Here is a 27,758-nt window from a genome sequence, read left to right on the forward strand (position 1 = left end):
AAACACCTGTCTTGGTAAGGCTCCTCCTTACCAGCTATGACTCTGTCAAGTCACTTGGCCTTTACTTTGCTCTGTTGAATCTTTATAATACACACTCAAGTAATTTTGTAAAAACTACACCTTTCACAAGCATAAAAGAAATAAGAGTGGCCATGAGGACGATCCATCAGTGAGTGCATGGAAATGGAATTTACCGGAATTATTCAGTTGGGAGGGACCTTAGAAGCCATTTGGCCCTTGGTTTCCACATGTTGGTCTGAGCACCTATATTCTTTGTCACATAATAGGAAAAATTAGCGGTCAGAGATAACACAATTTCTATATCACAAATAGAATGTCTACAGACATAATGATTTTAATAAACTATCCTATACTGAGCATAACAACATGAATAAAAGAATGGCAAAACCAGAAAAAGAAAAGGTAGTATGAAGTCTTCTCCTGGCATTTTCCTTGGTCCAAACTGTCATCTCATCTCTTCCTTGTTTCTTTTCTCTGTATCCCTTTATCCCTCTGCCACACAGTTTCCTTTTCATTATGTTCTAGTATTTATATTCCAGGCCTTTGGACTATGCTTGCCCCTCACAGAGAGACAGAGGGCCAAGTCTGGGCTGGGTGGGCTCTGTCCACACTACACATGGCCCTGCCCATGTCTCTCGGTGTCCTGTCTCTCCCTGCTCCGACTGTGTAACTATCGTGAGAATGGAGGGAGGGGACTGGAAGGGGCATGGGTAGTTGGGACAGTGCACCTGCAGCCACAGATGACCAAGTAGGAAGGCACGGCATGGCCCTGCTCTGGGGCCCAGGGAACAGTTCTGCCATGTCAAGAGCACTGACCAATTCCCCTCTCTGTAGACACTCACTCCAGATACAGCCTCTACTTGGAGTGAGGTTTTCCAAGGGCACAAGGGTCCCCCATGACTGGGCATTACTAGGCAGCTACCGTTCTGATTTGACATTTCAGCAGTTAAGGACCATTTTATGCTGAGACTAACAAGAGGCAGCATGGATGGTGGGGGCTTCAGGGTGGGAAGAGACGAGGAGGGACTGCACCATGGCAGGGAGACAAATGAGCAGACTCACTGGCTAGTGTCACAGTGGCTGGCACGCTGGCCACAGCCCCCGCAGGCATCCGGGCCACACACTGGTACCGTCCCACAGTGTGGTTGTTAAGGGCAGTGATGACGAGGGTCCCGTGGGTGATGAGGACACCCAGAGCATCATCCGAGCCATTCAGCTCCTTCCCATTCAGGCGCCAGGTTACATTCATCCTTGGGGGCTCCACGACACAGCCCAGGATCACAGTGCCTCCGGGCTTCTGGACGGTGGATGCAGGCTGGACGGTGACCTGAGGGACCTCGTCTGGAGGAAGAACAGGGATGCAGCAATGAACTGATGCCCCCAAGAAAACAACATCACGTTTTTAGAAGCATTGCACCCAGGAAGTCTTCCAGAAGTGGTCACCAGAGAAGCTGGTCTTTCTCCGACTCTACTGCTCTTGTCCATTTCCCAACCTGCCTTTGTTCCCAGAGAGTAGATGTGGAGTGAGAATGTATTGTAAAGGCAAGAGCTTGGGCTTTGCGTTTGGACAGACCTGAGTCTGATCCCAGTGCCACTACTTCTGAGCCATATGACTCTAGCCTTTTGAAGTGTCAGTTTCTTATCTGTAAAATGAAGCTAATATTGCTTGTCTCACAAGGTTGTCATGAGGCTTGCAAACAGTATGTGTAAATTGCCTGCCATGACATTGTACAGTAAGTGCACAACAAAAAGCAGTTATTATTATTACTTCTCCTCCTCCTCCTCTGGTATAGCTTTGAAATGAGTCAAATACCAAACTATAACCAATATGATGTTGCTGGGATCATGTCTCATCTTGTATTCTTGTGTCCCTGAAGGCCAATGGGAATCAAGTGTTCTTCGAAATCCAGGTAAAGAAGGCCTTTTTAAAGAGTTATTGTAGAATGTGGAATGTTTCCATTTGACTGTAAGGGCAGGGAAAGGGAAGGAAAGCACTCACTCAAGTCAGCAAAGCAGCCTGCTGTGGCTAAGAGGAGGCAAGCCAGTGTGACCTCAGGCCTTGTTCCTCTCCACGCCGTCATTGTCCCACGCAGCATGGTGTATCACAAAGGTCTGAAGCCAACGTTCCATAAGCCGCCAGGGTCACACAAAGAGATACTGCCGTCCCCCGCAACACTCTGTTGTAAGAGAGAAAGGGAGAGCAATGGCCATGATGAGGATGCCTGGGGTGCACCTGTAGTGGCCATGGGGCCTGGCTTTGTCCCTTGTTCCCTGTTGGCAACATTCAAAATAGAGACCTGGTCATGCTGCTGGAAGACCAAAGAACACTATCATGCCATTTCTCATCTAAAAGAAGCTTCTTATAAGTTGCCTCCTTGAGCTCTTTCTCTAGCTAGAAGGTGATTTTATTGTAGTAAGAATGCTGGAGTTTTGCCCAGTGGATGGACAGCAACAAGGATGAGGGGCAGAGGATACAGACAGGCTGAGGCCTGCAGCCATATCCATGGCACAGGACAGTGACTATCTGGCACAGATGCTAGAACAGATGAGATTATTCTTACCGTTTGCTTGCAAAAGGCCAGCTGGTCACAGCCATGTGCCCTGCCATGTGGTTAGTGCTGACTATTGTGGAACAGCAGTGCCGTGTGTGTGATGCATACTGAATGCCCTTGCAGGGAATGCTACTAAGTGAATGAATCCTAGAGTCTCAGTGACTCATGAAATATTTCCTGCTCTGATTTTCCTCACCCCAGCTCTATGCCTATATCCCTGTAAACTCCCTTTTATTCCTGCGATCACCCTACTCTACTCAGCTTGTCTGTAACATCTACTCCCACAGGTACAAACACAGCCCAAAGTCATAAGCCAGCCAAGATACTTCACTTTCTCAGGGCACAGAGCCTTGTTTTCGCTTCACTCACTAGCTCCCACTTCTCTCTGCTCCTGGTGCTAGAAATTTTGAACTTTTCCGTCTCTACAAAATCTGCACTCTTGATTACCCAAGTTGTATCTCCACCCAGAACAACACTGCTTTGAGGCTCAGACCACACTGCACCTCCAGCCATCGGACAACACACCTCAGCTATCAGCCACCCTCTCTGCCTAGAACAGTAGCATCTCCTGTTCCAGAAGGCACAGTTTTTTTATGTCTTTCTTAAGCTATGGTCCTTACAAGATTTATCAAAATCACATGGGCAAGTGTATATTCTAACACACACACACACACACACACTCTCTCTCTCTCTCTCTCTTCTGTTACAGCCAAAACCAAGATTTTTGCTTCGGTGCTTTTCACTGATGGGTTTATAGAACATTAACAAACAAGGATGGGTTATCAACAGCCTTATTAGGCAGGGAGGCATTGAAATGAGTTTGGATAATGTTGAAGGTGACATTCCAGTGATCTGCACAGTGGATCATTCACCTGTGGCAATATTAATAGTATATTTCTAGAAGTGTGACATACATTTAAAACATTAACTCTTCTAGATCAATCTACCTAACCAGAGACTCTCTCAAAGATTTACAGTCACCATTTAAAACTCAGGAGAAGCAGTTAAGCTTCTCAACTGAGAGATGTGTTGTGCTGGCCAGTCCTGGAGTTCAGGCTGCCCACAGAGACTGCTGTAAGAAACGGGAGACACCCAACATGCCTGACACAGGGGACTGTTGCTCTGTGTTGGGAAGTCCTTGGGATTAGCCTAAACCTTTCCCTTCCCCAAGACCTGTAGTCCTTTGGCGTTCTGCCTGGCTGCTGAGGGAGTGAAGAGGGCCATATCCACACTGCTCAATGAGCACCCTTTCCAACCAGATGGAGGACCCCAGCCCCTAGCATTCTGTGGATGCTCAGCATGTTTTCCAAGAGTTCTTTCCCAGTGGTTCGTATTTCCTCCATTTGCCCATGACTTAGACATCAGAGGACTCACAAGACTTCAGGACTACTCTGGGATAGGACAAGGAGACGTTTTCTAAAAGGGATTTGAAAGAACATTTTTAAACAAATTTTTCAAAAGTTATTTCCTAGCAAGTTAAGATAATTTCCCGTTGGTGTAGAGAGAGAGCTTTTGCTCTTTTTCAAACAATCCAGTAAATCAAAGGGTCATATTATTGGCAAAGTAAAATTCATGAAAGCTGCAAAGGATGTGAGTACAAATGGGAGAGGCTGTGGTGGTGGAGAGCTGGCGGTGCCTGCCACTACTCCAGGAACTCACTACGCTCTTATACAACGTATTTCCTTTCACCTTCTCATCAACCCTGTAAGGCGAGGACTATATTCCCATTTTACAGGTGAGAAAATTGAGTTCCAGAAGTTAACTTGCCCAGGATCGCATAACAGTAGGCCTGGATTGAAACCCAGTTTGGGCTGATTCCAAAACTCTGTGCTTTTAATCACAATAGTAGCCTTTTCCCCATTTTTTCCCCCTGTCAGGGCTCTGTACCCAGTGGGTGTTTAGCAAACAGAGTTGATGTAGAACAGTGGGGCATTTTAACAGTGATTTCTAGAGGGAAAATTTACACTGAAAAGTAAGCTTTTGGTTTCCTCTCAATTTTCCAGATACTTGCTTTACTTCTCTAATTTGTTTTTCCCCACTGAGATAAGGTATTTATATAGATCATTGCATGAGTTCCCAGTTATGGGATTTTAGGGAACTAGCTTGTTCAAGTCATGCCCCAATTTCCCCAGCCCCTTAAGGAAATTGAGAGCAAATGTTCCTTCCATGCCCCAAGGAGGGAAGGAAGGGAGGGAGGAAGAGAGGGTAGAAGGGAGGTAGGGAGACAGAAAATGAACATAAAGTAATGAAGGGCAAAAGAGGACAAGCAGACAAAGAGGAATGGGAGGGTTGTTTCTTATCTGAGTACTGTGTGGCTACAAAGGTGTTTGGGTTGTAAAAGCAACAAAGATTTTACTGAGGAAATTCAGCCCAGACCCCCTCCTGCTTAACGAGCAGCAGCCAAACAATTCCTGTTACTTCTGCACCTCGGTAATTTATAAGGTTCAAAATGGAAACAGATCCTGTTGCTGCTGCCAGCCACCATCCTGCTTTCAAAAACAACAAGGAGAAAAGAATTGGGAGTGAGAGGGGGTGAGAAGGTGCAGGTATCCAGAGAGGGAGAATGGAGTTAACCAATTAATCCCCACAACAGAGTTGTAAGAAGTACCATTTTAAGGACCCCAAAACAGGATGCGTGGGGTCTCATTCATGTAAAAGCAGAACTATGACCAAAAAATACGGCTATGTTTGGGGAAGGGTGGGGGCTTGGTCACTGGAAGTATGATGTATTTTATTTAGTATCTGGGGAAAGTGAGTTACTTTTTGAACCAAGTTACCTAGTGAGTTAGGTTTAGAAAGATAATTCTAGAAATTTCAGTTATCTGAGAACTTTATTTTAATGTTCAGGGAAAAAAGGCAAGTAAGGCTTAAGCTGGAGAACCTAACTGCAGTATAACGTTGTCCCATTGTGAAATGAACAAAGTACAATTTCAAAGTTGGGTGAAGGCAACAGTAAGGCCTATTATTTTTCTTGGCAATGCAAAATATATCTAGATCCTTTCTTATTTTCCTCAGGCATTTTCTGAGAAAAAGGGGAGAAATCAAGAAAAAAAATATCAAAATCATTTGATTCCTCATTGAGGTCTAGGTACTTGACAGTTTAAAGGGTTATTCGGACACACAAGAAAAGAAAGAAAATGGGTCTGAGACATTTAACTGCTGACATACATGTTCTCCACTGAAATAATCTCTTCCAAACAGATGTTTTTGAAACTTTCCAAAAACAACAACAACAAAACACACTCCGGGGTTAAGACCAATCCTGAGAAACTGTAGCCTCAGAGTATTTATTTTTTGAGAAAATTACAAACAACTGAGAGTCGATCATCATCAGGAGGAGGCCAGCTCCACTTCCTCCCAAGAGGGCTGGCTGACTAACTGGACCAAGAGTGAGACAACACCACAAAAAAGCCGCCGGCTCATCCCCCGGACACCCATGCCAAGGCAGCTGTCTCAGAAAGGGAAGCTTCTATGATCTAAAACACAAAACATGCCCTTTGGATGTCCCAAGACCGATAACAAAGGTGAGCTGAATAGGAGAGAGTGTGATGTAGCAGATAGCACAAAGAGACTTTCTTAAACACATTCTTCTAGTGGCAAGAATACGATCTGACAAAGTCTTTTGTTCCATTGGTTGAGAGGGACTAGCTACATGAAAAAGAAAAAATTCCTGCTCCAAGTTACTTTTTTTTTTTTTTTTGCATGCTCCCAATTTTGTAGAGTAAGAATCACCTTCCCCAATTGTCTTAAAAGAAGGGAAAGCTTTGCTCCTAGAAGGTGATGCCAAGTGTCTGGGGTGCAAGTGTTGGCAGCCCCCTATCTCAAGAAAGAGGGTAGTACCCCTGCACAGAAGAGAGGCATTGAGGCAAATATTGGGGAAATAAATGAATTTAGTTTTCAGAGGGCTGAATATGTGAGTTTAGATAGACTTAGGAGAAGGAATTAAGAAAGAAAGGTTTACTGAGGAGGCTGAGGTAGGAGTATCACTTGAGTCCAGGAGTTTGAGGTTGCAGTGAGCTATGACAGGCATTGCAGTGAGCTATGACAGGCATTGCACTGCACTCCAGCCTAGGCAACAGAGCAAGACTCTGTCTTTAAAAAAAAGAAAGAAAGCTTATCAAAACATCAGGTTGTATACCTTTAAATATATACAAAAAACAAAGGTCATTTTTACTTAAAAAGTTGTACTTGACACATAGACCTAATTAAAAAAGTTTTTTTTTTTTTAATTCGGAGGGACCTCAGAGAAAATAAAAAAGTATCCCAGAGTAACGCCTAATGTGTTTTGGGTGTTATGAATGATGATGTGTCAAGGCTGAATGAGTCTAAGTGATTTGTAGAAGGTCTCCCAGCTAATTCAGAAGGGAGACTTAGGGCTACAAGTCAGGTCTTCTCACTCCTAGTCCAGTGCTCCTTTTACTATCTTAACACTACCTCCTAGCAAATTGTTTCTGGAGCCACATTAACCAACTGGCTAGAAACGGTTTCAAAGCCAATTTTAGAATGTTTCTGAATTTACTTCCTTATACATAAGAATAATGTCACCTGGATCATTGTCTATAACAGTAACTTTCTGTGTGATCATTTTTATCCTTTTGTCATCTACATTCTAATCTATAGAAATCTCCTACTGTTCATTGCACAAGCCCCTTCTGTAGAATTTTCTGCAGTGATGGAAATGTTCTATATTTGTGCTGTCTAAAGCACTAGATAACTACTAGCCACTCAGGGCTATTAAATTCTCAAAATGTGGCTAATGTGACGAAGACACTGAAGTTTTAATTCTCTTTAAATTTAATTTAAATAGCCATATAGAGCTAGTGGTTGCCCCATTAGACAGCACAGTTCCAGACTTATGTCTAGAACACTCTGATGTCAAATAGGGGAGAAAAAAACAATGGTTTTATGTTTTTAAGTATGAGTCATGCTCTAGCCAGCTTCTAACTATATTTTACCTTCTTCCTCATCCAAATTTTGTGAATGAGTCTTCCATGAACAAACAATGTGTGCCTTGACTTTTAATTATTAATATTATTGGGAAGAAAAAATATTGCTATACTCTACCACATACAACACAATATGCAAGGTACTGTGAGTACTAGAAAATGGATTCAGTCCTTAGGCGCTTAAAGCAATATTTGGGACATAAATCCACTAGCACCCAGCAAATATCCACAAGCTCCTCTTCATTTCCTAGCCTCCTCTGCAGTGAGCTTAGGGCCATGTGACTAGTGCTGGCCAATGAACATGTGTAAGTGAACTTCACATGTCACTACTGGGCCATGGCGGTTAAGAGATTGACAGCTGCTTCCATCTTTGCCTCGCCAGTCTGGTGACCATATGTCACATGGTTCAGAAAGCACAGCTAGCTATAAGATCCAAGCAATTAGCTCAAGATGTGACATGAGAAGAAATAAACCCTTGTTGCACATAACCACTGACATTTTGTGATTATTCTCCTGTAACAGCTTTAGCATTCTTTAATACGTTCACTGATCAGTTTAGTCACCAATGTGAAGTGGCAAATGAGAGCAGAGGCAGAAGAGAGTTTTCAGTTCAGATCTTAAGGGAAGGTGTTCTGGAAATAGGATTTGAAACTGGGCCTCTTGAGGTATATACAAGCAAGGGGGATGAGGGCACAGCAGGAAGGTGATACTGACCTGGTGGGAAAGCTAGTCTTGTGTTTGCAGGGTGGTGAGGGTGGTGTGCCAAGCAGTTGGCTTTATCTGTAACAGTGGTCTCCAAACTTCCCTCATTCTACGACCACCTGAGTGAAATGTTCTGGGCAAACATCCCTAATATGTGCATACTTCTTTACTTATAAATACATGTACTGCAGAACTAAAATGTTAAAAAGAGTAGGTAAAAATGAAACCATATTTTAGTAACTCCCTAACCATGATTGTCTTAAAATATGATTAGCTAATACCTTAAGGCAGAACGCCTATTTAGGATTAGTATCATCGCTAATGATATGGGTGTAATCTCTTTCAAATAGTCTGCTTGACTGTTAATTATTTTGTTGACTTCTCATCAGAAGTGATTCCATTATCATTGTTTTTACTCCCTCCTGTGACTTGAAAAGGGTCAGCTCTGCTGTTTTCTTCCTGTTTGCATGTGCTTGGATTATCAGCCTTCTCTTCAACCCAGTTTCTTTGTAGCAATCTCTTTAAGCCACTTGTCCTTTTGTGAGAGTTAATTTAGTTAAACTAAATAATATAATCTGTAAATCCACTTAAGGGAGAACAGGAAAACTGGGGGAGTGAATGGACGAGTGAGGCCTCCACACTGTCAAGCCGTTTACCCATGGAGATGCCTGGGACACTGTTGTGACACATGACAGCCTAACGTACAGACCGAATGCGCCACTGCCAACCCCTATATTAAATATTAGCAAAGCTGAATTTCTTTCCTATTCCTTTTTTAGGTAGAAAAAACATTAAAGGAATCTCTACTATTATCTTACAGTGCTCCAACAGAATTGCTTATATTTTTTCCCCTTGGCACTTACACCCCACTTTGGAGACTTACCCAGAAGAATGAAAAGAGACAAGGTAGGACACTGAGATTGGGTCTTACTGTGGAAGACCAGAGAAAAGAGTTTAAAATACCACAGAAGGAGAGGAGTTAATGATGGTTTGTGAGCATGGGAATATATAATCAAAGTGGCATTTTGGGGAGTTTAGCAAAACCTGGGTTCCTCTCCCTGAACCCAGAATTTATAACAAGGTGCTAACAAACAGAGCCTATTTCCACTCACCATCAAGGCAAGCAGAAAGCAAAGGAGCCAGGATAGAGCATCTTTCCTTGGGGAGGAGCCCCCCACAGAGAGAAGCCACCTCTGCCATCTCAGTCAAGGAGAAGGGGTCTTATCTCTTGATTTGCCCATTGAGCTTTTGGTAAAACACGTCTAATCCTCTCCCAACTCCAGCACTGGAGGAAAAAGTTACTGGGGAGTTTTGTCACTCATACCCCTTCCCCAAAATGACCTCATTTCTTTTAAGAGATTTTTTTTAAAAAATCTACAAATCTACCCATGGTGTGAGGGGCTTTATTGCTAAACTGGAAAACTGAAAGAAAAGGAAAACCACTTCCTTTCTTCTACACTCCGGGCTCAATTCCCCCACCTCTGTTCCATATAAATTCAATTTGACAACCCTGCTAATTGGATAAACGCAGCTCCTACACTCCTAGAAGGCCGTTCCCTTTTTTTTTGTTTTGTTTTTGGAGGGCTCAAAACAGGGTGATTGTGCTGTTCTTTAACACGAATTCCATCTGCTTTATTTCTCTCTCTTCATTCAGAGCTCCTCTTGAATATTTATGAAGCCTTCCCTTCTCGCCTCTCCCCTTTCTACCCCACCTCCACCCTTCTTCCTCCCTCAACCTCCCTCTGTCCACCCTGCCTCCAGCCTCCTCCTCTCTCTTCTCTGAGCCAGGACAAAAACCTTTCAAATGGCTCCCCCTCCTTGCTTTAGATAAACACAAGCAGTGTCAAGTGTGAGGAGTAGGGGGAGGTGGGGAGGGGGTTCAACTGCCAGTCAAGCCACTGGCCTTCAATGCGGCCCTGGGGCCTACCCTAATCTGCTGCATGCTTGCCATATGGGGGCTGTGTTGCCCTGGGAAACACTAACAGGCAGAACGGAGCTTAATAGAGTCCATATTCATTGTAATGCAGTGAGATAGCTCAAGGCACCACTGCCCCTTCCCGGTTTCATTCTTCTGTTTCCCACTTTCTTTCTGTTTTTCCTCCTTTTTTTCTTTCTTTCTTCCTTTCAAAAGGTCCTGGTCCCCAGAGAGCTCTAATCTAGAGAGGCTGGGGCTGGTGGAAAGGCTGGACTTTGGGGTTAGGTGTGAGGACTACCATGGTGGTGTTGTGGGGGTGGGGAGAAGTGAGAAGTAGGAGTTCCCGGGAGAACAGAGCGGGAGAGGGGTGCAGCATCCACACAGGGCCAGGAACACTTGGTGTTGTGTGTGCAGGTTTGAGTCTGTGCACACGTGTAAGGGAGTATGGCTGGGTGAGTGTGGTCTCTGGAAAAGCACCCACCCATCAGGGCCTTCGGGGACAGAAACCTTCATATTTACTTAGCCACCCATGCCTAGGTATTTCTGACATTCTCTCTCCTGAATCTCACCCCAGCCCTATCTCAATCCCAGTCAACACAAGGTCATTAAGGCCAGTGACACCTACGTTCCTGGCCTGTGGCCAATTCTCAGCTCTCCAGTGGCCTTCAGAAGTCACAGATGTGGTGCTAGAATGAAACCACTTTAGAAATAAACCCCTGTAGGGGCAGAGGATGCACCAGCCTGCCAAGTTTGGCCCATTTCCTCCTCTGGTTCGTCTGGCTCTGACTGAGGAGGAGGTGACAGTTGTGGTCTGCCACAGCCAAGCTAAGGGCCTAAGAGGCCTCTCTGCATTACAGGAGTGGGCTGTCCAGTAGGTTGGGCCTTGCCACAAGTATATCTGCTGGAAGTCAGGCTTGGGAATACCTGAGGTCTAAGGGCATCTTCCCCACCAGTGCTCAAAAGGGAGAGAGGAGCAGGGAATGTAGGAAGGAAACAGTAAATTTCTCCCATCTTTGCAGCAAAAATAAAATTCATAACCAAGATATGATAGAATTCCTCAAAGGATAGTTTTCATAAGTTGTAAAACCTAAAGCTATTTGTTCTGTGATTGTAAAAAATCACAAATTTAAATCAGGATAGAAAAAAAGGAAAATTAAAAGAACTTTCATGTATTTCCCCATAGTTGAAACTTTAATCCTGTGGTATTTCTAACACACAGAAGGAGCTCAATAAATGGTTCCTGAATGAATACGTGCTCCTAGAGTTTTACTACTGGTGACAAACAACTTGCAACGCTACCTGACAACCACAGTCAGGGCTAGGGGAGATGAAAATGGCTTTAGGAGAAGCAAAAGGCTCCTACTGTAGATGCAGCAATAACCCTGCCAGAGTGGTACAAGTATCTCACAGGTGTCCTTTGTCATCCCCTCCTCCAGTACCAAAGCCAGGTAGGCTAAGTCAGCTGAAACTGCTAAAACCAAGGCAGACACTGTGCTTGTTGTTGTTTTTTGTCTTCCAAGCTTGATATATTCCACATCCCCTGTTCTTATCCACTGCTGAGATGCATCATCAATCTCTAGTTTCCTAGCTCAACCCAAGGCCCTACATCCCAACAATCCTGCAGGGAATGGTACACTGGCTATTTCAGAGGCCAGGTACAATTTCAATTCCCGGCTCTCAAACCTAAGTATCATGTGGTTATCTGAAATGCTATCCAGAAGCCAGCCTCAGCTCCTTGGTCCTCGGTATGAACTCCCTGATGACTCCTGGAATCTTAGAAAAGCCAGAGTAGGTGGAGACACACAACTGAGCTGGGTCTAATGGGACTTTGCGAACAGTTAGCCTCCCTGTGGAAGCCTTCCCTGCAATTTCTTTTTTCTATACAGTCCGACTCTGGGTTACTGTGACTCAGCATATTTCATGGGTTACAGAGGAGAGCTCCACAAAAGGACAAGCAGAGATATCTGGAGCTCTCTGACAGCCAGTCTTAGAGCACTCTGGGGGCACCACAGAGCAGCCAAGCTCTTCCCAACCTTCCCTGCAAAGAGCACATGGGTCAGTAATCTTTCACTTCAGAAGCCTCTGGGCACCAAGTATGCTCTGAACCTGGTGACAAGGCCGCCATGTGGGCTGTGAGCATACAGGGGTGGGAAAAAGTGTCCCTAACAAGTCTGTGCAGGAATGAAAGCGTGTACAGTATGTGACATGGAAGGAGCCTGAATGGCCAACTCATAAGGAAAGCAGGGACAGTTACTCTAGTCTAAACCAAATCCTTGCCTTTTACGTCACTGCTCAGAGGACAGCCATTAATAAACCGCTTCTACAGACATAAACTCATCTACTCTCCTATCCTCCCTGAAGCCATGAAAAGATTTGCTGCCTACTTGGCTGCCCAACCTTGGAGTCATCTTGTCTCCTGCTTCTCCCTGGTTCTCCGCCCCAGTATCTGATCAGTTGTATGGACTCTACCTCTGCCATGAGCAGTGTTGTCCAACAGAAATATAATTCCAGCCCCCTATGTAATTTTAAATTTTCTAGTACCCATAAAAAAAACAGACGAAGATATTTTAATGTCTTTTAACATGATATATCCAAAATATTATAATTTCAACATGTAATCAAGATACAAATTGAGATGTTTTACACTTTGTTTTATGCTGTCTTCCAAATCTAGTGTATATTTTGTATTTACTGCACATTCAATTTAGACTAGCCACATTTCAGGTGCTCAACAGCCACATGGGCGAGTGCCTAATTTATTGAACAGCACTGGTCTAGAGCCCTCAAACTAGCTCTCAGGCACTCTCTTCTCTCCATCTAATCAGCCTCTGCATTGCCATCTACCTTCTTTCTAAAATATTAAGCTCAACCAAACAGTAAAAGATAACTGGGAAGCTACTATTCCTTGAGCAAGCACTTCCTATAGGCCATAGTCATAATTTATCGAATTTTATATTCTCACAGTAGCCCTGTAAGGTGTGTGTATGGTCAACCCATTTTATAGATTAGGAAACTGAAGTTCAGAGTGATTAAAATCTTGGCCAAGATCACACTGATGGTGAATCTCAGGGTGAGGATTTGAACCAGGTCTGCCTGATCCTAAAACCCTTGGTTCTTTTCACTCTACCATGCTGCTTTCTGTAAATTATGGCATAATAACTGATGGACTATTATGTAGCTATTAAAATGATAATTATAAAGCTCAAGTAGCAACATGAAAATAAATGTTTAAAAGATGAGAAAAGTAATATAGATCCCATTTCATAAAAAGCAAGTGAGCATCTGGGTGAGGCCTGAAACATTCTAAAAAGCAGCTGAGTTAAAAATTTGGAAGAATCATGATTTTTTTTTTTTCCTATTTGGAGTTCAGTTTAAAAAAAAAGAGAATAAGTGAACAGATACATCTTTGATTGCTCCCCATCTGACTACGATTAAATAAAGCTCAAATTCCAATGCAAAGCCCTCCAGGCTTTTTATAACTGGGTTCCAATCAACCTTTCCTGTGTCTGCCTCCCGTAAGCCCTAAAATCTGGGGAGGCCGCATTTTCATACTCTGTTCCTTCTACCGGAACCACCTTTCCCTTCTCCCTTCATTCCACGCATGGAACTCCTAATTATCTTTAAATCTTACCTCAAATGTCACCTCTTATGAAGCCTTCTGTGGCTGTTCCTCATTCCAGTTCCTGTAGCATCTCACACACCTCATATAACATTTCTACAGAGATTTCTGGGTTTTGATCGTGCATCTGTCTGTCATATACCTCTTATCTCTTTCTTCTGACCCCAGACTATAAACTCATTGCAGGCAAAGGAGTGTCAAATTTATCTTGGTAACCCTAGCACCTAGAAAAGCCTTGGCACATTGTAGGTGCTGTTTCAATGTTTGCTGGATTGAAGGGTTTGGTCAAATTAGAAATCTAGGATTGAGAAAGAACATTAGCCTGACCAAGGACATGTATGGCACACACAGAGAGACACACTGTTATTAATGGTAGAACCTGGGGGGAAAGGACTGTAAATGTGACCTTTATTTTTCAAAACCAAAAGGTCCCCACGTCAGTGTGGGCAATCCTGGAGGGGAGCTGAATGTCAATGAGGTTCTAAGCGCTTTAAGGACAGAAAGCTGTGCCCCTGCAGATGCTCCTGTGCCTTGAGGTTCCATTCCAGAAGCTTCTTTTGTTTTCCTTCTCATCTCATCTTCCAAGATGAACACCAAACTAAGCTTGTGGCTTCAGTCTTCCTATAGCCACCGGGCTGCAGGAGAATCTAATCTAGGATGAGACCATGCCTGTGCCACCATCATCATGGCCCTGAGTTGGAGGCTGGGTAGAAGGAGGCAGGCAAAGAGGAATGGCAAAGGGAGAAATAAGAAAGTTATGGAGTGAGAAAGAGGACAGGTTCAGGCCTAAGAAGATGAAGAAAAGAGCATGAGAAGGGCAGGGGGGATGAGAGCGGAGATGTGGAAAGGCACCTAATTTTACCCAGCTCCTATGATGTGCTGAGCCCACAGCTGGCTGCTTCATATCCATCAACACTTTTCATCTTTACCACCCAGAGAGTGTCACTGGCCCCATTTTGATATGTTATCAAAACGCTTCCTGATGTTCTATCACATAAGGGCTTTAGGTCTCATCTCAAATTTTATTACAGACAAAGCTTGTCTACTAAGTGACAGCATTGGAGCTCAAGGATGAGGTACTGAAGAGCCATAAGGCTTGGCTTCTGAGGCTTTTGTACCCTGCACAGAAGATCACCTTGAGTGAGTAACTTAGTATCTTTGAGCCTCAGTTTATACTTTGTGAAAATAAGAATGGTAATATTTTGATGAGCTATTTTAAAAAGTTAATAAGATAATGTGCAAAAGCAACCTGGCATATACCAATCACGCAGTAATTCGGGAGTCAGGGGTCATGAAACTTTTCTTCCAAAAGCCATTCACTGGATGCCTGATTTAATGCAGTGGCAATGCTACCTTTTTGGCTTACAGATCAACATCCTTCAAGACCTAAAGACATGCTCCAGTTTTTCAAAAAAAAGTTCATTGCTCACCTTTTATTTAAAAATTTTAAAAAAATTTTGTAGATTTAGGGGGTATAAGTGCAGTTTTGTTACATGGATAACAAAGCGAAGTGTTGTTACCTGGATATATTGTGTTAGTGTAACCATCACCCAGCAGTGTACATTGTACCCATTAGGTAATTTCTCATCCCTCCCGCTCTTCCCACCCTCCCACCCTTCCAAGTGTCCAATGTCTATCATTCCATACTTTATGTCTATGTGTACACGTTATTTAGCTCCCATTTACAAGTGAGAACATGTGGTATTTGGCTTTTTGTTTCTGAGTTACTTCACTTAAGAGAAAGACCTCCAGTTCCACCTGTGTTGCTGCAAAAGACATGATTTCATTCTTTTTTATGGCTGAGCGGTATTCCATGGATGTATATATGTATACCACATTTTCTTTGTCCAGTCATATGTTGATAGACATTTATGTTGATTTCATATCTTTGCTATTGTGATATACTGCTGCTATAAACACAGAAGTACAGGTATCTTTTTTATGGAATGATTTCCTTTCCTTTGGGTAGATACTAAATAGTGGGCTTGCTGGATATGATACTTCTATTTTCAGTTCTTTGAGAAATCTCCATACTGTTTTCCATAGGGGTTGTACTAAGTTACATTTCCAACAACAGTATGTAAGTATTCCCTTTTCTCCACATCCTTGCCAGACATAATATACTTTAACAACTCTAGACACACATGATATCATCTCTTTGCTCTTTCTTATATAAAATTAAGCAATGGGCTGATTTTTCTACCCTATACACATGCATCAGAAGTTCAAGAAATATTCTTTGTTGTTTTAAAAATACATTCTATACAATGTTTTGCAGACCCTTGAAATAGGTCTGTGGAATAGGGATCCATGGAGAATGCTCAAGTGTTCCCAAGTTTGTGGCAAGATGTAGTTCCTAATGTCTCCATCTCTACCCAACACTAGTCAGCATTTAATAACCTCTTCACCCTTCCCCACTTATGCCCTCTCTGCACTCTTGATGATAATGACAATAATAATCATAATTTCTTCACAGTGTCTCTACTTGTTCAGAGGGAAAAAGGAAAATATCCTCATCAGACAGTAGGTCAATTGGGACAAGACGCTGTGGAGAAGTGTTTATATAAAGGAAAACATATCCCTATAATCCCTCCTGGACTCCCACTCCCAGCCCCAGAGAGGAGCTCACCTCTGACCTCATTCAGTGAATGCACAAAGCCACAACAAAACCACCTGTTCTTTTTCTCCCTCCTTGTTTCTAATTACAACACATGACCACGGCTATACCCACACAAGTCATGTAAAATGAACTAAGATGCTAATATAGTGGCTGGAAAGCAAATAAGAGCATATCTACTTCCCAACCTTTAGGTGCTCAGAGTTGACAAAACAACCCACGTAAAAGGAATTGCTTAGAGACTGGGTAGACAGTACCAAAAAGGCATGTAAACAAACAGTCTCAGGACCTGAACGGCACTTAAAGCAGATCTTAAGAGCTTCAAGTCCTATGTCTTACACAAAGGAAAACCGATCCAATTTGACTAGCGACCAGTGTGTGAACACAAACCTTACTATTATAAACAGGCTCAGAGGAAGACTGGAACACTGACTCCATGTGAAAGTGCCTATGGGAAACAATGGAGCCCTGAGAAGAACGCGGTGTATTACCCCAGGAAGCACTCCAGCGAGCAAGCCAACCCTCAGCCTGCAACACATATGGAACCACAGAAAAGGAATTTCCCCCAAATCATCCAAAAAGGCAACAGGATATGGCTCCCAAGTGGAGTGAAAACAAGGTACTCTGTCTAGTGCTCATGCTGAGAGGAGCATATAGAACAGCTGGCAATCCCACAGCCATTCCTGATGAGAGGCACAGGTCCCTGGGGTGGGCACCGGGCACAATTCAGTGCTGACACTGAGCATCCTCTAGGTGCCACACACTGTACAAAACGGATGTACAGGAAAACAAGGCACGACCTCCAGTCTTCAATGAGCTTAGGACCTAGTCCCCATCCGCTTTGACAACATCTTTCTATTATACCAAAACTGAAATGTAGCATGGCCTCAAGAAACGTTAAGCTACAAGATAAACTGCGGATTTTACTAAGAACAGGCAAGGAGCCAGAAACACTAACGAAGGCATCAGGAGAATGATAAAAAGAAATGTACACAGGTTCCTACACACGTGCGCACATGCTCATGTGCGCGTGCACGCGTGCACACACACACACACACACACACTCAGGCCCTCCTCAGTACATGGGAAGGTCAGTTCTCCAATGTAGCTTCTCAACACAAGTCTTAAAAGAATTCCCCTTTTGATCATCTATATTCATTCCTCACATAGTCCTAGAAGATTTGTCAAATTCTGTCAGTTAAGGCAGGAAAAAGCCCTAGAGCTAACAGAAGTCTATGTGTCAGCATCGCTTAAGCTTCAGCTTTATCATCTACACTGTCATTTTCACCTTGCAGTGTAACTTACTTGTTTATAAGTCTCCCTCTTCAACATATAGCAAGTACTCAATGAATGTTTGCTAAGCTGTAAAGACCTCCTACCTCCAAGGCCTTTTCCAGGCCTAACTGGTCCATGGAGTTTGGATCTGATGAATCCCAGGTGGGACTCTGGCTGCAAAGTGGAGCTTGAGCAGGGGAAGGTGATATGTGAGTGTCTGATAGTCCCGTTCCTATCTCCCTTAGGGATTTGGTTTGGGAGCCCACCGTGGTTCTTAACTAGTGGAGAAGGCAGATAGGACATAAGACCGTCCAAATATAGGGTGGGTGGCGGTGGGCTGAATGTGGAGAAGAAGAATGTAAAGAGAAGCAGGTGCCTGAGAAAGCTTAATTCCATTCGATGGGCAGGTCTCAAGTACCCACTCTATGTTAGGCAGCCCACTAGGCAATGGTGAGGCCCCCAGCTCTTCATGCCCCCAGAAGCCGGCACACTGTTAAGTATTTAGGGTTCAACTGACTGTTAGACCAAGGGTCAGGAATTGCAATGAATTCACCTGAGGTGCCAAGGTGAAAGGTCATGGTGGAGAAAAGAGAGCACTGTAGTCACATAGACTAGTGAGGAGCTGTTTTCTTGGTATGAGAAGCTGGGCATTTAGGGAGGTTTGGAGGTTAAAAACACTCATTTTGATTTCCTCTGTTAGTTAGGCAACATAATTACCACCAATTCCAATTAAGCTGTCACTTGCAGTCATTCTTTATGTCCCTTCCTTGTGATGATTAAGCAACCAATGGCCCTAGGCCCATATTTATACCCTCCACATGACTCAAAATAGGTCTCAGGTGCTGTGACCCGGACTGAATGAGGATCAGGCTGCTGCATCTTGGCCTGTCTTTCTCTAGGGCTGACTCAAACAGATGCCAGGCAAAACCAGTCCCAACCCCTGACACACACACACACCCACACACACACCAACCCTTAACATGCTCATGCATGCTTGCAGGAAATCTGACGCATTCAAATAGAAAGCTAAGCCTTGGGGTAAAATAGCTGAACTGCTGAAGTCAGTGCCAAGATGGGAGATGAGAAGCTACCACTCTTCAGTTCGCATCTGGCTGTGCTGCGACATGGACAATATCCCTCCCAGACTTTTATGCAAGCAAGAAACCCTTACCCCGAACTTTAAAATGAAGCAGTTTGGCATAGGACAACAAAATCAACTCGCACAGGGATGCTGAAGGAAAAACAGAGCACATTAGTAAACATCTATAACAATGACTGGCACTTAGTAGGCATCCCGTAAGTGACAGCAACTTACTAAATCTGAATAACTCCTTTTAGGGTTACTTTTAGGAATACTTTCATTAGTCTAATGCTTACTGCAGATTCATCCCCAGTATTTCAACAAATAAGGTTTAAGAAGAGGCAATATCTCAGGGGCTGGATACCTCCACACAGGGTGGCCCAGCATCCTGCCTTGGACATGTGCATTCTCCACCTCTAAGGCAGGCAGGCACACACACACACACACACACGTGCACACACACCCACACACACGCGTGCGCGCACACACACACACAGCAAGCAGCTCCAGCTCTAGCTGCTAAGTATGCTTTAGAGTCATGACAGTTTACTTTCTTTCCCATCTGACCTCACACAAACCCACTTTCTTTGCCACCTCCCTGACCCCCAAATATACACATTCAGTCCCCAACTTCATCCCCAATACTTCCCTTCTCAATTACAAAGCTCTTTTAAATCACCTAAAACGTAAATAAGTATCAATTTGGAAATCTGAAGCATGTTCCAGTTGGTCTGTCAATCAGTCCCTGCCTTCTGCTGGAAGCCCCCAGCCCCAACCCCTGCCAGCTCTCCCCAACTTGGGAAGCTCAGTGGCCTCGTGCAAGGCTGGCACATGCAGAGAAAACAAACACATGGAGCCTTGCCAGCTGGATCAGGCACCACTGTTTATAGCAGGAGCAAAGTGTGGGGAATTGGAGAGGCATGAAGAAGGGAAGGAGCAGAGGGGTGGGGATAATTCTAGCCTCCTGCTCCTAGGCTCCACCAGTTGCAAAGAGGATCCCCCTGCTGAGGTTCTGCCATTCCCAGGTGCACACAGCACAGCCATCCATCATGACTAATGATGGATGTGACTAATACCATCACTATGCTGCAGGCAAACAGTGAGAGTCCATGAGGGCAGAGAGCCTTCTATCTTGTTCATTCACATATCCCCAGCATCAATCACAATGCTTGGCACATAGTAGGAGTGCAATAAGTATCTGTCGATTAAATGAACAGATGAGCTGTTTTCCTGCCTATCTCACAAGGAGGTTACAGTGGCAGAGGAGTAGGGGTGTAGTGGTAGAAAGGAGATTAGTGAGGAATATTCTAAAAACCTACCGGATATTAAAATATGCTACCAAAAATAATTTAGGAAAATGCTATGTTAAGAAAAGCTAATCAGATTTCTTTACTGCAGGCCTTTTCAGAGCCTTTAGTATGCTATTATGCATCATGGATCACCAAGAAGGGGAGAGGGTATGCACTAAAGTCTGTACTCACAGGCTTGGACTCACTTGACCACAAACCTGGACTCATTGGACAAAACTATCCTTTTTTCTCAGAGTACCATTAGTGATGAGACCTTCACCAAATACTCGTTGAGAAATACTGGCCTAAGAGGTTCCTGGAGAATGTCCTAAAGCAATCTGCAAACCATCATGATCCCATTTTTATAATTTAAAAAAGTTACATATGAATATGTGGTGTGTAGTTATTTGGGTTGTCATACGAAAATGTCGGGAGACACTTAAATTTTAGTATGAGTTATCTCTGAAGATCAGGAGATTTGCCCTTTTTGCTTTAAATGCCTTGGAAATATTCAAACAAGGTATGTAGCATCGCTTTTGTAATTAAAAAGACAAGTTTGAAGAAAGCTATCTCCAAATATTCTCATGTCATCACTGATATTTTATCTTCCCATCTTCCCATAGGCCTCATTTCCCAACCACCCCTTCAACCATAAAATGTTGTTCCTTGCCCCATTATCACATTTAAGGAATTTGCTGTGTCTAATCTCCAGCAATCAATTCCCCCAGCTTATAAAGAACACTTCCCCTAATTCCAGGATTCTGTTGCATTCACACAATGTGGATAAGTATTTTGGGGGGGAAAAAAAGAAAATACATTTAGTATTTTGTTAACAAGATTTACAGATCTGAAATTGCTTTGTTTAGTAAGTTATATAAAATATGCCATCTGGCATTCGGTTTGCTGAAATAGTCATGTTGAGCAAGTTAACATTTAAAGATTGCCTTTTTTCCTGCTAAATTACTAATTTCCTACTGATTTGTAAATGCAAGTTAAAAATCATTAAGATTTATTGAATGTACTACACTAGATGTTGTTGCAATATGGGATTGAGGCATATATTTAGAACAAAAAGAAACTATCTATCTTAAATAAAATTATTTGACCACTTGAATTAATATGTGTAAGACAATGAGCTAATACGTATGACTGATTTTGTCTAACTACTAAACAACTATATGAGGTAGGTAGTATTCTCATCCCATTACACAGACGCAGCAAGTGAGACTCAGAGAGATTAAGCAACTTGCTTAAGTAAAGGATTCAAAGCCTAGACTGTCTGCTTCCCCTGCGTGCTGGTCTTGGTGTCCTTGGCAGCTTAAAGCAGTTATACAACAAAACTGTTTTCAACAAAGGAATTAAGAAAGGCAGAAAACAACAACAACAACAAAGTAAGTCTGAGTTGGAGTCATGCACTAGCCACCATGTTTCAGGATGGATTAGTATGGCAGATTCTCACAATGTACTCTGCATCCGTACTCCTGAAGATGTATTTGCACCTGCACTCCTGAAAGTTCTCCATACCTACAGAGTCAGTCCCGAGTGTCTGAGTATCGAAATACAGCCCAAAGATTGGTAGCAGCGCTTTGAATCTAGGATCCAAGTTATATGCACCACTATGTATGGAAAGACAAGAAGATCCTTCCCATTTCTTAACCTAGGCTCTCTCATCTTCTTCTGTTCTCTGATAACATTAGATGTGAAGCTCCCAATTCTGACTGCACAGGAGAATCATCTGGGAACATTTAAAGATACAACAATGCCTGGGCAGCACCTCAAGCAAATGAAGTTAGAATCTCTGTGGGAAGGGGGGCTTGACATCAATATTTTCACCACTCCTTCCTGGAAATTGTAATGTGCAGCCAGGGTTGAGAGTCCCAGTGCAGGCGTCTCTGCCGTGGATTGTGGGGTCATTTTGGTACGGAATATCTGCCAGAAATGTTCTGCACTGGATATGGTGGTTGAAATTGAAAACTTTGCATAAAGATGTTCCTTACTGTATCATTTTAAAGAAATTCTTATAATTTTTAAAGCTAAAATAAATATTTTTTTCTCTCACAAATTAAATACCTTAACACATTTAAAGGAAGAAAACATTTTTCCCGAACAGCTTCTCTCAGATTTCTCCAGATATTTTTAGGGATTTTCAGATTCTTCGTTTTCTCTTCTTTGCACAGAAATAAACATGGAAGAGGAGGCCGCCATTGCAAAGAACATCTACTTTGGGGGCCAAGGCAGCCTCTACAGTGGCAAAGATGACAAACAGGTCTCTGAGCCATAGTGGCTGCTGCTGACTGGGGCCAGGAACAGTTGCTTCTGGGGGCAGGGATAGGATGGCCCCAAGGTAGTTGCTAGCAGAGGAGGAATGTTTTCCAAGCATGTGCAAATTTAAGCGTTTGGACATCAAAGCCTGAGAAGCCACCAATGACTGCTTTAACAAGGCCAGCAGCTTCCAGGGGCTCACAGACCACTGAGAAGTAGAACAGCTGTTGGCTATCCAAGGGTCCCCACATCCTCTTAACACCAGATCAGATCAGAGGGCTTTGGCTCCACTGAAACCAGCTGTTTGACAACCCAAAGGGTTAACAGCTGAGCTTCGAGCTCCTGGCCTTCCCGAAGGAGTCGATTATCAGTTTGGTCCCTACTTGGGGAGGAGAAAACCCTCCACCCCCACCTCAGAGCTGCAGCCTCACTCCTTCCCGGCCCTCCCAGTCCAGGAATGAAGCTGCCTGCTGCCCAACATATACCCAGACTAGTTTAATCTCCTTCCAAATCCATCTTGTCTCTTAACTTCTGCCAAGAATAAAAATTAAAACACATACACACATACATCATGCATGTATGGGAGGGGAGGAGCAGGCTGGAAGTTTAAACTGAAAAAGACCAGGCAGGGATGGGAGGGGCAGGTTGCCTGCTGAAAGTTAGGGCCTTGGAGGCACCCTGCCTGAGGTCTCTGCTACACCCTGGGATCAGATCAGAGGGGAAGTGTTTGAAGTGTCTTCCCTCCTGTCCCTGCAACACCCCATTTCATACCCTTTAACTGCATACCCCACCCAGCCCTGCCCCAGAGGAGCTCCAAGCAGCCGGACTGCAGTGCGCTCCAGAGCCAGGAAGTGGATCCCACTCCCCCAACACTTGGAACAGCCCCATTCCTTGCCTGCCCTCTCCTGCCAACTTTAAAATGAATAAAACAGTCCTTGGAATGGCATGTGGGGCCTGGTGGTGCAGGCGGCTTGCAGGCTGCTTGTGGCCACCCAGAAAAACGGTCTGGAGATGGAGTCTTCGTTCCCATAATCCTGACCCACCTCATCCAGGGCCTATGAATGACTGAATGTGGGGGCCAGGTACAGGGAGCAGTTCTGCCCCAGTCTCTCCTGTTCCTCCTTGCTGACTTCCTCCTTCTCAGCAAAATCAGGAGCCCAATATTCCTAATCCAACACCTGAGAGGCTCTATCCTTCCCTCTCAGTGTCCCCCAGGGTTCGAATAATGGCCCCCACCTCAACTCTACTCTATCATCTGCCCCGTCCCCCCAGGATGGTGAGCTAAGCACTAACTTACTTACACCTGTCCAGATGGAAAGCCACTGTCTCATGAAATCACTTGCCTCACAAGTTAATAATGCTTATTGAACATCCATTAAATAGTAGGCTCTGGGAATCCAAAGATAAAATTCAAGCTCAACTTCTGGTAAAGGAGATGCACAGAAACATCTCAGAGCACCAGGGAACAATCACAAATCAAACCCTAGCACCTGGCCAATACTCTTTCCTCTCACTTCACTGTTGGAAGATGGCAGAAGAGCTGGATTACACACTTCTTTTGGAAAGAGTAACCTTGTGGCATCCATCTTTGACCTATCCCCACACAAAGCACACTAATAAAAACAAAATCATAAAAAAACCCCAAACACTTTTTTGTCTTGATAATTGCTGAATCTGGGTGATGGGTACATGGGGTTCATGATACTATTCTTTGTGCTTTTATAGTCCTTTGAGTTTTTAAAGGGTAAAGAGTAAAGTTTTTTTTTTAATTACAAAATAAAACACTTGTTTGCAGTCGGATAACTAAAATAAGATCCTCTCAAACCTTCCCAATCCTGCACCAAAATGCAGAAACCCCCACTCACCCAACCACCCAATGTCCTTTCAATTAAGGCAAGCTACATGGTCAGACAGGTTTCAGTGAGTGCCCAGGTTTTGGTGGAAAAGAGGGTTCTGCAAGGTTGGGCCTAAGAGGCAGCCCTACTCCTGAAAAGAGGACTGCTGGTCACAGCCAGAGGAAACCTTGAGGGGCCTATCTCCCTGGCTCTCTGGACTCAACACTGGGAGCCATCTGGCTCTTCCCCCACTCCCATCTTTCTGGGGCTTCCCTATCCAGGAAGCGCTTTTCCCAGGACTGTGCATATCTCACCAATGATAAGCTGTCAACTCTGGCTGGCTTTTCCCTGACTGTAGAATCAACCATGCGCAGAGGCCTTGAGGTCCAGGTGCAGACCCATAAAGGAAGCCGGCTTGGGCTTATGAACATATTACTTTTCCCTGTGCCTCCACTTCTCTACCTATACAACTTACCAGGATTGAGAAAACTTTTCAAATAGACAAATTCTCCAAGAATGTGGGCTCTTGTGGGAGAATTACAAATCAGCAGCCCATTCAAGCCCAACTAATAATAATGATGATAACAATAGAGACCATCAAAGCCCCTACCCTGAGCAAAGCACTCTCCTAAGGAAATTATATGGATAATGCGATTCAAGGCAGTATGACCTCTTGTTGTGATCTAAGAAATATTCAGAAACTAGAATATAGATGTCTTGAAGGCAATAGGCATAGTGCTCAATATCTGTTAACTGGTCAATTGAAAGGCCACCCTGATGGCTACAAATGACTTCAGGCCCCTACGGCAATTGACTGAAGAGGCATGAATGTGCTGCTCTCAGGCAAGGCTTATTGTTGATACTTGGATAAGCAGTAACAGTTCCGTGCTAAATCTCAAGCGACTGAGGAGAGTCAGGCTGCAGGGGGTATCACAAGCTTTAGTGGGTAGCATTATTTCCACAAGGGAGACAGGTCAGCACCTCCTAGCCAGGTTCACCTTGGCTGAGATGTACAGAAATGAGGTCTCACTACCTTTCCCCCATCCAGATTAGCAGTATTAACACTGGCATTTGGGTTAATTTCTCATATGGGGAAAGTTAGTTCTGCCTGCTTAAGATTCCATCTCAACTGGACACCCAGTTCCTCTTCACTTCCTGACTTTCAAGGGATCCGGAACTTAACTAAGGGGCCTCGCTGTTCCAATGACTTGGAGGCTGGCTTCTTCTGGAGAGGGACATGGAATGGTGGTCAGTAAAACCAGGAGGCCACCCTTATGTCTACAGGTTGCTCTGGAGAGAAAGTACTAGAGAAGACCCAGACCACACCAGAGACTTCTTTCCACCAGCACTGGCTGAAGCACCCCACAGGAGAAAGACCCGTTCTGTGCTCTCTGCACCTCCTGCTCTGAGCAATGACCACAGCATTGGGAGGTTCTGGATAAGCCTACTGTACAGAATGCCATTCGTTTTGATAAAGGTGAGGTTTATTTTTTTCATGTAGTACAAGATATTTATAAATTAGCCTTTCTGAGATTCCCTCATTCCCCCCACATTAGGAAAAACAAAAACAAAATGCTTTTTCAGATCACACATTTGTCTTTTGGTTCAGAAAATGTGGCCCCTACTCATAGACACACACTACCTGGCGTGTATCTACGGAAGCCAGTCTGGGATTCTTTCTCGGGACTATCACTGTACCTACTACTTGTCGGACAGAATGTAGGAAGGGAGATTTAGAAGTGAAGGCTGGATTTGGTAGGGAACATGGGTCCCACACTTACATAGTTCAGTAGTTCTTTATCATCTGCCTCTCCAGGTAAACTGAGGTAAGGGCCAAGGCTTCTAGATAGGGTAATGGTTAGTAATCACTGTTACAGCCTTCCAGGCTCTACAGTTAGACCTAAGAAAACAGGGTCCAGAAGACTGCACCCTGATTCCATAATTAACAAAAGCAAGGCTGGCTTGCTAGTAGAGTATAGTTCTTCCTCTGAAGAGCTCAAAGGACTTTAAACACTCCACTGCACTAGCACTCACAGTCTTAGGGACAAACCTGGGACACGTAATATTAGTCTTCACTTACATGGGGTAGGCAGAGCCACTGAATGGCAGCCCAGTGCTCTTAGTGAGTCACTGGTCAGGCTATAGATTGGAGGATGGGCCAGGTGAAGAAAAGAAAACCAGAGGGGGAGGTGGTGTGCACTTGGATCCTCAGCATGGAATTTCCATAGTCCAAAAGGTGACTTTCTGAGGTGTGCTGTGAGTCTCATTCCTCCTTTGTACAGAACTCTGAAATACCTGGCTAGTGTCTTTCGGCGTGAGAAGGTACTGGCTGGCCTCAGCTCTCTATTTATTCCAAACTTGAAGCAATAGAAGTTGGGTTTTTTGTTTGTTTGTTTGTTTGTTTTGACAGTCTTGCTCTGCCGCCCAGGCTGGAGTGCAGTGGTGCAATCTCGGCTCACTACAACCTCCGCCTCCTGGGTTCAAGTGATTCTTGTGCCTCAGCCTCCTGAGTAGCTGGGATTACAGGCATGCTCCACCACACCTGACTTATTTTTGTGGGTCTTTTTTGTTTGTTTTGTTTTGTTTTTGAGACGGAGTCTTGCTCTGTAGCCCAGGCAGGAGTACAGTGGCTCGATCTCAGCTCACTGCAAGCTCCGCCTCCTGGGTTCATGCTATTCTCCTGCCTCAGCCTCCCGAGTAGCTGGGACTACAGGCGCCTGCCACCACGCCCGGCTAATTTTTTGTATTTTTAGTAGAGATGGGGTTTCACAGTATTAGCCAGGATGGTCTCGATCTCCTGACCTTGGCCTCCCAAAGTGCTGGGATTACAGGCATGAGCCACTGCACCCCGCCTATTTTTGTGTTTTAGTAGAGATGGGGTTTTGCCCTGTTGGCCAGGCTGGTCTCAAACTCCTGGCCTCAAGAGGTCTGCCTGCCTTGGCCTCTGAAGTGCTGAGATTACAGGTACGAGCCACTGGGCCCAGCAGGTTTAAATTTAAGTTTCTGTTCCTCAGGGTTGGAACCCTGTCTACCTTTCCTCAGCCCTGAGAGCTTTTCAGCCTGGATCAGATTGTCCACGTGACCAACTGGTTCACCCCCACCAACCCCCTCCAATTCACATGCACTTTCCTTTCTCTTAAATGTGGTCCAGTGTTGGAGTGGGCTTGGAGGAGCTTCCTCATTCTATGCCTTATAAAAACCACCATCATCACCTGTCCTCCAGAGTGCCTTGTGTTGAGAGTGGCTGGTGAGTGTTCTGAATCCTGGGGGTTCTGTCACCAAACTCCCAGGGAATCCTAGTCTTCGAGGCTCACTCAACAAAGAGGCACTTCTTTGCAGGGAAAATGCCCTCAAACTCTTTATGCCTTACTGGTCTTCCTCCTTAACGACCACAAAACAGGTCCCAGTGCTCAATCATTCTCAGGGCTCAACACGGACACCACTGGAACGTGGGTGGGACCAAAAGCAGAAACTCTAGAAGCTAAGGGACCTGTGGCCTGCCACCACCACCGGATGTGGATGTAGGCATGCGAGAGCGCTGCTTGCCCAGGGGACGCTCACTTCCCCACTGCTATCCACAGCTCCAAAGCAAGTAAAACAAACTATCGAGGAGGAAGGCAAACAGCCCATGTGCTCCTCGTGTC

The 27,758-nt window shown here is 44.3% G+C and overlaps 1 protein-coding gene across 1 annotated transcript in view; it reads right to left on the reverse strand.

Annotated features, from left to right (window-relative positions):
- BOC (BOC cell adhesion associated, oncogene regulated) overlaps positions 1-27,758 on the reverse strand; it is a 75,992-nt gene that overhangs the window by 35,287 nt on the left and 12,947 nt on the right. Inside the window, exons 3-4 of the mRNA XM_011977210.1 lie at positions 2,021-2,198; positions 1,084-1,362 (exon numbers count right to left, since the gene is read on the reverse strand). Coding sequence (XP_011832600.1) covers positions 1,084-1,362; positions 2,021-2,117 — 376 coding nt within the window. The 5' untranslated portion in view covers positions 2,118-2,198. The remainder of the gene's footprint in view (positions 1-1,083; positions 1,363-2,020; positions 2,199-27,758) is intronic.

This window comes from Mandrillus leucophaeus, unplaced genomic scaffold, assembly GCF_000951045.1.
Source record: "Mandrillus leucophaeus isolate KB7577 unplaced genomic scaffold, Mleu.le_1.0 Scaffold1745, whole genome shotgun sequence".
Taxonomy (NCBI): Eukaryota; Metazoa; Chordata; class Mammalia; order Primates; family Cercopithecidae; genus Mandrillus; species Mandrillus leucophaeus.